Source organism: Strix uralensis, chromosome 3, assembly GCF_047716275.1.
Source record: "Strix uralensis isolate ZFMK-TIS-50842 chromosome 3, bStrUra1, whole genome shotgun sequence".
Classification (NCBI taxonomy): Eukaryota; Metazoa; Chordata; class Aves; order Strigiformes; family Strigidae; genus Strix; species Strix uralensis.
Genome location: NC_133974.1, coordinates 64874378 through 64886293, shown reverse-complemented (window position 1 = coordinate 64886293; position 11916 = coordinate 64874378). Strand labels below are relative to the sequence as shown.

Below are 11916 nucleotides of genomic sequence, written 5' to 3'. Positions count from 1 at the left end.
CAAGAGCTTCGTTTCTCTCATGCAAACATTTTTACAACATATCACTGACGCTAACTTCTGCATTTCCTTCAATTTCAGCAAGCTTAGCTCTTAAGGTATTTTACTGCATTATTGCCCGATCAACGTAAAACAGCATCATCGCTGCGGTCACTCCCTTTCCTTTCCGTTCCTCAGCTGCAGACACCGTCAGATTCTGGGACGGCAGAAAACCCCCTGGTTAGCGTCTCCAGATTTAGCACAGCCTTGTGCTGCAAGGACCGCATCAAACGTCTGACTGAGGTGACAGGAAATTTTAAAATCTCCGCAAGCTTGCCTTGGAAAGGGTTCTCGCGGTGACAGAAATGTCGAAGCCGGTCCTTTTCAATGCTCCCGCACCGCCAGGAAATCCCGAGTCGGTCAAACAGCACTTCGGAGAGGCGGAGGCGCGCTCCGGCACCCACACCCCAGCGAGTCGCCCCGCGCTGAGGCACTGGGCCCCCGGTTGCCACACGCGGAAACCCCGGCAACGGGGAGACAAGAGAAACAATGCAAGGGGCTTCCCCGCCGCCGCCGCGCCCCTCGGCCCGGCCCCGCCCCTCGGCCCGGCCCCGCCCCGCCCCTCGGCCCGGCCCCGCCCCGCGCCGGCTGCTGACGCGCGTCTGGTCTCTTCCCGCCCCGCCGCGGCACCGGCACCGCGCGCAGCCAGAGCCGCGCTGCCCCGAAGGAGCCCGCTTGAAATTTTCACCTGGACTATTCGTGTCGTTTCCCCCGAAGGGAGGAGAGGGCGGGCGGCTCGGCAGGAAGAAACAGCCCCTTTCGAAACGACAGACCGCCTCAGCTCCCGCTTCTGGGACGCTTTCTCGGTGCGGTTTGCCACAAAACATCCAGACCAAACCTCCAGAGGTGCGAGTTAAACGCCCCAAGGAGTTCACCCCTCCTAAACAACAAACACGTGAAACATTGCTGTTTCTCCACACTGAAACTCAGTGTGACGGAGGCTTCTCAGGACATCTGCCTTCCAGGACAGCAGCTGGCTTGGAGATGCCTTGCAATTTTTCACAATTCCCTCTTGTCCAGCTGCTTCGAGGAAAAGGCGTCTTGCTAGTTATTCTTTCTAGTCCGGTGCCTTTGTAGGAGGGATGGAGACATATCTGCAGGCCAGATGATGAGGACAGGGTCAAGCTGCCACAGGACTTTACACAGAGACCGTCCCCAGGAAGCAGCTCCCATGGCATATTGGACTTCTGCTGCCCTCGTTCCATCGGATCATCAGTCCTTGCACTAAGGACTGAGCTCTGTCGGTTTTTCAAGCTCTGGAAATGGGTGTAATTTTCAAGGAGGGATAGGAGACTTCTTAAAACTGTTCTTCCTATTTTGAAGAGTTGATATATTTTTTCAAGAGAATGTTGGAGCCAGACAGACACAGGCCTTTACTACACCCTTCTCTTTCATTCTTACTTTTGTAAAGGTTAAATTTAGTGTCCGGCTAGAAGTGACATCAGCCCTAAATTGGATATTAGTATTGTGGTGGCTAAGCTTCCATCTTGTTGGCGGCGTCTTCAAATGTTCACAGAGCTAAGAGTCACCCTCTTTTACCACATCTCATCCATCTCCCCAAAACCCAGGACTCCAAACCCTGTGCTGCCAATCCCACTGGCCGCCTGATCCACATTGCTCCTCATGCCAAACCACATCCTTTCTTGCAGGGCCATCAACCTCCTCAGGCCTGCTCCCCTCCCGTGTGGCGGTGTGAATGACAAATATCCAGCACTCAGCATCCAGACGGGACCATCTCAGGAATCCTCCGTGCTTCTGGCAAGCTGCCTGCCCATCCCCAGGCACTCGCCGTATCCGAGCTGTGCGGGTTCCTCAAGGAGCACAGCTGCCTCCCGCGTGCTCTGGATCTAAATGGGAAAGCCAGATCTGCTTCCACAGCTTGAGCTAAGAGGCAGGATGCTTGAGCTATTGCCAATAAAAGAGCCTTACAAAAGAGAAGACAGCACACAAACCTCCCTGGCGTGCCAAGAGGTTTGGTCTCCGAGCTCTACTTTGATGCCTGTTTAGGGGCTTCACGTTAACCAGTAACAGGATAGCATAAATGCATAAACCTTGCAAAAGGACCGGCAGAGGTTGTGTGCCTTGAGCACAAAGTCTGGTGGGAGATGCTGGCTTGATCTCTACTTCCAAATGCCGGGGTTGAACACTGAGATCAGTCACCTGCAGCAGGAGTCCCCTGACGCAGTATGAAAGCAAGAAGAGGGACAGGCACCCTGTCGTGTTTCAACATCCCTACATCTGCTGTGACCAGTGCAGGTAGGTATTTGCTGATACGGGATTTAGCATCTTAGCTGAGATAAGAAAGTAAACGTGTAGCTTGACAAAATGAGTTCAGGCATGAATCTATGCAAGCCTTTTGAGATACAAATGCCGCTAAACATCCTTACCCGTAGCATGTAGACGGCTAGAAAAATTTAATGTCTGAAGTCCAAGGTCTGTGAACATAAATCACAAGCACCTCTGGATTTTCAGTGCCGTCAGGAGTATACCCCAGCAGCAATCTTGAGCGTCTTGCTCAAGAATTTGTGCGTGATCCAGTTCCTGCTGTTTGATAAAGCCACATCTGCCACTGGGCCAGAAGTCTCTCATGTGTTCCCATCAGTCAGCCCTTCTCTTCCCCCTCACACACAAGTCAAGCAGCATCTACAGCCACTCGTAGGTCAAATCGAGGCAGCTACGGAAGATGTGGGGGGTAAGGAAGACTGCGGAGAGAAGGGGGGGGGGGATTCAGGGATGAGTGAAGGGATTCAAGGAGATGGGACAGACAGGACACACATGAAGTGAGGGGACGACAATAACTGTGGTACAAATTGTAGTGGTCTGTCCATCCATTCGGTTGTGCATCTCCAGTCTAAGTGGTGTATTTGGGGCAGAGGCAAATGACCTTCGAATGGAACAAATGTGTGGATATAGCCAACGTTGAAGGCATTGGGTTTTTTTAATAGAAATAACAAAACTGTCTTAACATCTAAGAATAAAGGGTAGTGAATAAAGCTCCCGGTTCTGTCGCAGGGTTGTCAGTTGTTCTCTAGGACTGGCATCTCTCCAAATGTCACGTGGATGCTTAGCACATCTGAAAGACAGACGACAGTAAAAAAGCTTTATTAGTGACAACTTATTCTCTCAAGAATATCTTATTTTCCCAGGCAGGTCTCAAAGACAGAGATAAAGGTCTCATGACTTAGTGAAGCAAGTGCAGTTAAATATCCTAGGGAGAAACTGTGCCTATCATTTCCGATTCAGATTTCACCGAAGTGCAAAGAGATTTGGTACATAAGGCACTCCAGGTTTACCACGGAAGGCAACGCTCACATCCTTTAGGATTTTAAAAAGAGCTTTGTTAGAGAGGAAGAGTGTTTGCAGATTAAATCCCACACATTAAACACGTGCCGTATGAGTGCGTATCTAGGAGAACTGGAAGCCACATTTTCTACCTCCCAGAAATATCCCCCGAAACTCCAGGCCGAGTCAAAGGCCATTAAAGTGAGGGTGGCTGTACAGAGAAGAAACAAGTTATGGGAAGAGTGTGAGGTGATGACACAGAGACTAGCGGGTCACCATGATTCTAGCTTGTGTTCAGTTTCTCAGGACACACAGCTCATTAAACAAAGGGCAGCCTAAAGCAAGGGACAGCTGACAGCACTTGAAACAAAGACTAAGCCAGGAAGGTGGTGGGGAGGTAGGGAAGAACATCAGCCACAATAATTTCCGCACATTTAAAACTGGCCATAGTGGTGTCATTTCATTTCTGCCCTTTGCAGAGGTACTTCAGCTACAATTGTATCTCTGCCTACAACCGAAGCTACCATCCACTATGTATGGTGCCATACGGCTCACATAGGCATCTCAGGGGTTCATATAATCCGTTAAGTCACACTGTGCTGTGCAGGAGCCCTAATGGCAATTGCTTCAGCAATGCACACCATCTCCTACTCCATTTCTGCAGGAACTGCATCCACCTCACTCTGCACACAAGCCTCAGTGGCTGCTGCTTCTGGACATCTGTGTGTGTGTCTCGCCAGAAATTAACTTCAGTTGCCACAGGCTGCACAAGGAAGGTCCTTGACAGTAGTATGGCCACGACCTGGTTTTGAATTAGGTATAAGATCTAACACGTGCTGGTTTTTAATTTGACAAATCAACCTTTGTGTTATGTGTAAGACTCACTGCAGTCTGTACTTCCGGAATACGTTCGTCGCTCGTCTCCTCTACTGTCAATTCTGTTATGGGCAGCTTCTCTGGTTCTGAAGGCTCCTCCTTTACAGATATCTCTTCCTTGGAAGTGACTGCTTTGACGCTGTGAAACTCTGTCGTGTGATGAAGATTCCTCTACTGTCCCCTCCACTTCAGGTATTTCTTCATGGTCTTCTACAGCTGCTTTTTCACATGCCTGCCACTGGCTTTCGTCTCTCAATACATCTACATTTTCACATCCTTCTGTGCTTTCTTTCACTGCAGCAGGTACTTCATTTCTCTCTGAACCTTCGGGTAGAACACCCTCTTCGACTCCGTTTTGGCCCTGAACGCTCCCTGCGCTTCCCTGGGGCTGGAGGCCATCCTCCTTGTGTTCTCCTTTTTCCAAGGACTGTCCAGGCAAAACAGTTTCCTGGCCTACAGTGTTCCCATCTTTAGCGTCAGCTTTCACTTCTGACTCAATGCCTTGTACTGTTGTAATTATAGCTGCTGACCCGGGTCTTTCACTAACCAGCTGTGCTACACCTGCTAACTTTACTCTTTCAACAACTTCATGAAGAACTTTTTGTGTCTGTTTGTCTAATTCTTTCGAATTTTGTTCAGCGGCCTCTACTTCTTGTACAGGCGTCACTTCCTCTGTAGGATCTGCGGTTTCTAACAACGGTGAAACAGCAGAAACCATCTCAGCTGTCTCCTCAGCAAGGGACACTTCCATTGTTTCTTCAGTGCAGGAAGCTTCTGCCGTCTCCTCCGGAGCTGTCACTGCTTCTGAGGTCAGCTCTAGCTCACTTGCTGTGGTGTCATCACTTACAGCCTTTCTCATCTCTGGCACTGTCTTAGCAGCTACCACTGCTTCTTCCACAGGAACATCTGATTCAAATGTTTTCTCAGTTTCTTTCTCTTCCTTTTCTTTTGCCTGCTCAATGCACTCTGTCAGAGCAGCAGATAGCCAAGGTGGTGACCTTGCTTCGGTACCGGTAACCGCCCTTTCCCCTTCCACAAGGGCAACAGTAACTGCATGTACCAGTGCCTCATGTGCTTGCTCAACTCTTAGGGTCTCCTCCAATTTTTCTGCTCTCTCCTTCTCTGAGGTTTGTTCTCTCATCGCCTCAGCATCTTTCGCTTGTTGGCCTTCCATTTTCTCCTGCTCTGCTGCTTCGTATTCAGATAAAGGAACAACAGCTGGAATATCCAAATCTTCTTCAGTTGTTTCTGCCATGTCTTCTCTTGCTTGTTTAAGATGACTTGGTGCTGGCTTTCCATCTGACTTTTTCTTCCTACGCCCAGGCATCAGTTTTCTAAATGGAACGAATGATTCGTCTTTTCCAGGCTCACCGTCCGACATTGAATTCTCAAGGCTAGATCCCACAACAGAGTCTTCCGTTCTCTCTTCCATTCTGGTTTTGGATCTCCTTCTTGGAGCGACTAACCTTTTAAATGGTGCCCGTGTTGAAATAGCTTCCGCTTCGGATGGGCTTCCAGCTTGTTCTGGGGAAGAATTCCCTCGTCCTTGATCGCTCTCCTGAGAACTAGTAAGAACTGCACCTGTTGCCGTTTCTTTGTTCTGTCCAGACTCGTCTGTTTTTTGGCTTTCTCGACCAAGCTTATGTTCAGTGTCTTCATCAGATGATGATGATGATGATTTCCTGGCTCTTTTCTTTGAAGAACCTCCACATAAAAAAGCTTCCCAGAACACAGAGGTGCCAACCTTTTTTTTGGGCTTTTCTGTGCTTTTCTCTGGTTTCTGGTCCATCCCATCTTCTTTTAATTCTCCCTGATATTCATCAATAGTATTTTCGGTTGCAGACACTGCAACACTCTTTGTCTTATCAATTTCTTCTTCTTTATCACTTGCAGAAGGTCTTCTGACACGCTTCTTGGGAGTCACCATCTTTTTAAATGATGCCCAGGGCGTAAGACTTTCTCTTTTGCGCGCCACATCTGCAATAGCAGCGTCTTCATTTTCAGTGACCTGCATTCCGTCTACAGATTTCTCCAAAGAAGGAATTTCATTCATCTGCTCAGGAGAAGAAGCAGAACTCTCCCCTTTTTGTTCCTCTGGGCTATCTGGGGAAGCTGGTAAGTGCTGAATTGGCTCACCCTGTTCCCCTAACTTAGATTCTTCTCTTTTGCCTTTCCGCTTCTTTCCAGACAGTTTTTTAAATCCAGTACCCATAAAGAGTTTCTTTAAAGGGCTGCCTTGCAGTTTATTTTTTTCTTGAGAAGACAGCAGTTCAGCTTCATTTGTGATACCTTCTGGAGGCCTCTTTCCAGCTGCCTCTTCAGGCGTTATTTCTGTGGTTATTTCACCTGGTTTGATAGTATCAGTCATAACTCTGCTAGTTTTTCCCTGTAATCCTTCACCAGTGGGTTTGATAGACTGTTGATCGTCCTCTGTGTCAACTGAGCATTCAGAAGTAGAAAAGGACTTCAATCCAGGAGCACCCAGAGTCAGTTTTGTCTCATGTTCTTTGCTTTCTTTCTTCTCTGTGGTTGTGTCCAGAGCTTCTCCTTGTGTGATGTCTTCTGCTGTGGGTGATATTTTCAATTCTGCTTCCTCTGTTCTTTCATCAAATGTTTCTTTCTCTAGCGGAGCACGTTTATTTCCTTCTCTTCCTTCAGATTTTTTAAGCTGTTCACTAGAAATTGCAATTGCCAAAGACCCTGCTTCAGGTCTCTCTTCAGAGGATATTTCAGTTCTGACATCTATTTCACACTTCCCTGTTGACTCCAGTTTGTCTCCCGCCGGTAGGACTTCTGAGGATGTTTTCAATTCTCCATTCACAATATCAGAAACAACAGCTACCACTGAGCTTGTTTTTAGCTGCTCACTTTCTTTTTCTCCTTCTTCAGTTTTTTCTTCCTTTTTACCAAGATCATCTGAGACTTCCACCAGTTTTCTTTCTTGATCATCTCCAGCTTTTTTCTCCATCGCACTTTCTTTAACAACTGCTGCTGTTACAGCCTCTTTTTGTTCCTGCTCATCATGCTTGATTAGCTCTTCCTTCCCACTTGCTTCCACTCCTGTGTCTGCCACAATCCTTTTTGACGGCTGTTTTTCATCTTCACTTTGCTCCTTCTCATGCTCTTCAGTAGTTACTTCTGTCACGTTCCTCTCCTCATCTTGCTCCTCAAACTCAGATTTCTCCTCCTTTTCACTGGTTTCAGTTATTAACGTTGCCCCCTCTTTTTCTTGCCCATCTTCTTTAGTAGGAGACTGTAGTTCATCTTCTTTAGGCTTCCTAAACCTCTTCTTTTTTCCAAATCGAGTCCATCCCCGAGTAAAAAATTTTCTTAATGGCGATGCAGTATCAGTGGCTAAGGCAGCTGACTGAGAACAAATCTCATCTGCTTCTGGTGTTTTAGGAGATTCATCTTCTGTTTTTTCATTTTTCAGTGTGTCTTTGGTGTTGTCTTCTGCAGAGAGTGCATCCTCAGGCATCGCTGTTTCTTCTGAGCCGACTTCTTTTTGATCACCAGCTCCTTCAGGGACTTGTGTTTGCTTTTTTACAGTAAGCAGTTGAACAGGCTGAAAATCAGCAGGTTCTGATTTTCGTGTCTTCTTCACTGTGAATCTGAACGCCCAAAATTTAAAAACCTTTTTAAAACCCAGATCGTAAGACTGTGGCTCAGATGCATGGTCTTCTGCGTCTTCTTCCAAAGATGGCAACTGCTCGACTGTATGAGCATCCTCTTTCTCAGCATCTACTACACCGTCCTTGGTGCTTGAGTCAGACGGACTTGCCTCCATAGTTTCCGTGTCTTCTTTCAAAGTTGCACTGGAATGTTCTGTTTGTCCAACTGTGTAAACAACAACAACAAAAACCAGTTAGTTTCCTTCTCAATTTAATGCTATAGGATACCATTATATAAATATATATAACTTTTTTAATGTGTTTTTCTTCATTTTTATCGAACCTTCCTAAACATGCGTGTTTAATTATCTGCGTGCCTCTTCTGTGCGCTACTATTAATTTTTTTTAACGACTAGTTTTTGTTCTAAGGTTGCTAGAATTCCTCTTCTGCCTCAGGTCATTGTATGGGTCTTTCCGAAGTTTATTTGCAAATGCACCTCTCCAGCTTACAGCCTCTCATTCTCCTTCCTTCTTTTGCAGGTCTTTTTGTGGGGTTTTGTGTTTGTGGTTTTTTGGTGTTTGTTGGGTTTTGGTTTTTTACTTCAAGGCAAACTTATGTGAGAAAATAAAAAATATTTCTATGCTATCATTACTCAAAGAATATACAGAAATATTGTAATGATTCCTGAAGCAAAGCTCCGTATACTTTCCGGGCGGAGAGAGACCTCCGAGAGAAAAAAAAAGAAACCAAACCGAAAAACTGTGCTGACCTAAAATGATGACAAGAAAAGAAAAGCTCATTTTACAGCTCCTAACGATGAGGCTCCTACGTTGGGGCATTCTTGAGAGCTCCTAACGATGCACAATGAAAACCAGATTAAAAATTTTCTTTAGCAAAACGACTGCATAAGGAGTAACATAGACACCACAGGCAAACTCACCACAAAGGAGATGTAGCTCCACCTGCACGAACTAGACACATGATAGCTTAAAACACTCCCGCCTACCAATAAGGAGAGGTACTCCGTCCCTTCAAAGAAACGGTGATTTGTACTACAAGCTAGATGTAGTTCTTGCAAAGTGTCCTGTAGAAGCAGTTGTGTTGCGGTGAAAATCCAAGTTTCCACAAGGATTATTAAATGAGGAAAGCCTCAAACGATCTCACTGTGCAACCCTATACAGAGATTGCTTTTGCAAAGCAGTTTAACCTTTAATTACTAACAATAAAAGGAAATAAAAAAAATAGAGAACCCTTGAGGAAAAAGGCTCAGCATGTGATAAGCTCATTAAACATCGAGTTTAATGAAAACCCTATTGTAAACAGCGGTAGGATGTCTCGTCCCCTACTAACTGATTCAAATCACGTACAGTCCTCCCCAGGGTCAGCTCCAAACAGACCAGGGCTTCTACAGGCTCTGTGGTCAATAGGTGTTGTAAAGCTAAAGTACTTTGCATTAATAAACCTCCACTATTTGTTGAATTCATTCACTAGCTCTAGCAAAAAAAACAGGAGTGAGGAAATCCAACAGCATACAACAGCAAGCCGAGAGAAACTCTGATGTCAGTTAGTTATCATTAGGAACAAAAGTGGGGTTGGTTTATTTAAATTTCATAATGCCATTTTGTTTCCCATAGAACGATAGAAGTTTGTGCAAAACCAGCAGTGCAAGATGTCTTTTCCTTTGAACTCTTTGCTCCTCCAAATACTACTACCTTTTCACAAAGCCCAATCAGTTTATGGTGCCAGCTCTCACACTTCAGTGGCTCACGCGCTACTTTCTTAAATGAGATGTACGGAGTTCAACGGACACAGCGTCGAGGTTTTGGTATCACAGGCTGGGACCCTGCCGCCACACGTGCAAGCAGACACCCCCCCCCCCGCCACGGCGTTAATCTCCTCTGGATTTTGCTTCATTGAAATTAAAACAGCTCTAGAGCAAGAGCTTCGTTTCTCTCATGCAAACATTTTTACAACATATCACTGACGCTAACTTCTGCATTTCCTTCAATTTCAGCAAGCTTAGCTCTTAAGGTATTTTACTGCATTATTGCCCGATCAACGTAAAACAGCATCATCGCTGCGGTCACTGCCTTTCCTTTCCGTTCCTCAGCTGCAGACACTGTCAGATTCTGGGACGGCAGAAAACCCCCTGGTTAGCGTCTCCAGATTTAGCACAGCCTTGTGCTGCAAGGACCGCATCAAACGTCTGACTGAGGTGACAGGAAATTTTAAAATCTCCGCAAGCTTGCCTTGGAAAGGGTTCTCGCGGTGACAGAAATGTCGAAGCCGGTCCTTTTCAATGCTCCCGCACCGCCAGGAAATCCCGAGTCGGTCAAACAGCACTTCGGAGAGGCGGAGGCGCGCTCCGGCACCCACACCCCAGCGAGTCGCCCCGCGCTGAGGCACTGGGCCCCCGGTTGCCACACGCGGAAACCCCGGCAACGGGGAGACAAGAGAAACAATGCAAGGGGCTTCCCCGCCGCCGCCGCGCCCCTCGGCCCGGCCCCGCCCCTCGGCCCGGCCCCGCCCCGCCCCTCGGCCCGGCCCCGCCCCGCGCCGGCTGCTGACGCGCGTCTGGTCTCTTCCCGCCCCGCCGCGGCACCGGCACCGCGCGCAGCCAGAGCCGCGCTGCCCCGAAGGAGCCCGCTTGAAATTTTCACCTGGACTATTCGTGTCGTTTCCCCCGAAGGGAGGAGAGGGCGGGCGGCTCGGCAGGAAGAAACAGCCCCTTTCGAAACGACAGACCGCCTCAGCTCCCGCTTCTGGGACGCTTTCTCGGTGCGGTTTGCCACAAAACATCCAGACCAAACCTCCAGAGGTGCGAGTTAAACGCCCCAAGGAGTTCACCCCTCCTAAACAACAAACACGTGAAACATTGCTGTTTCTCCACACTGAAACTCAGTGTGACGGAGGCTTCTCAGGACATCTGCCTTCCAGGACAGCAGCTGGCTTGGAGATGCCTTGCAATTTTTCACAATTCCCTCTTGTCCAGCTGCTTCGAGGAAAAGGCGTCTTGCTAGTTATTCTTTCTAGTCCGGTGCCTTTGTAGGAGGGATGGAGACATATCTGCAGGCCAGATGATGAGGACAGGGTCAAGCTGCCACAGGACTTTACACAGAGACCGTCCCCAGGAAGCAGCTCCCATGGCATATTGGACTTCTGCTGCCCTCGTTCCATCGGATCATCAGTCCTTGCACTAAGGACTGAGCTCTGTCGGTTTTTCAAGCTCTGGAAATGGGTGTAATTTTCAAGGAGGGATAGGAGACTTCTTAAAACTGTTCTTCCTATTTTGAAGAGTTGATATATTTTTTCAAGAGAATGTTGGAGCCAGACAGACACAGGCCTTTACTACACCCTTCTCTTTCATTCTTACTTTTGTAAAGGTTAAATTTAGTGTCCGGCTAGAAGTGACATCAGCCCTAAATTGGATATTAGTATTGTGGTGGCTAAGCTTCCATCTTGTTGGCGGCGTCTTCAAATGTTCACAGAGCTAAGAGTCACCCTCTTTTACCACATCTCATCCATCTCCCCAAAACCCAGGACTCCAAACCCTGTGCTGCCAATCCCACTGGCCGCCTGATCCACATTGCTCCTCATGCCAAACCACATCCTTTCTTGCAGGGCCATCAACCTCCTCAGGCCTGCTCCCCTCCCGTGTGGCGGTGTGAATGACAAATATCCAGCACTCAGCATCCAGACGGGACCATCTCAGGAATCCTCCGTGCTTCTGGCAAGCTGCCTGCCCATCCCCAGGCACTCGCCGTATCCGAGCTGTGCGGGTTCCTCAAGGAGCACAGCTGCCTCCCGCGTGCTCTGGATCTAAATGGGAAAGCCAGATCTGCTTCCACAGCTTGAGCTAAGAGGCAGGATGCTTGAGCTATTGCCAATAAAAGAGCCTTACAAAAGAGAAGACAGCACACAAACCTCCCTGGCGTGCCAAGAGGTTTGGTCTCCGAGCTCTACTTTGATGCCTGTTTAGGGGCTTCACGTTAACCAGTAACAGGATAGCATAAATGCATAAACCTTGCAAAAGGACCGGCAGAGGTTGTGTGCCTTGAGCACAAAGTCTGGTGGGAGATGCTGGCTTGATCTCTACTTCCAAATGCCGGG

The 11916-nt window shown here is 47.8% G+C and overlaps 1 protein-coding gene across 1 annotated transcript; it reads right to left on the bottom strand.

The window, feature by feature from the left end:
* Nucleotides 1-2940: 2940 nt before the first annotated feature.
* Nucleotides 2941-8645, bottom strand: LOC141941632 (A-kinase anchor protein 12-like). The gene is given in 4 exon segments (XM_074864601.1): nucleotides 2941-3109; nucleotides 4204-4360; nucleotides 4362-8031; nucleotides 8636-8645. Coding segments are annotated over 4 exon segments (3846 nt in total). The 3' UTR covers nucleotides 2941-3100.
* Between the last annotated feature and the right edge of the window lie 3271 nt (nucleotides 8646-11916).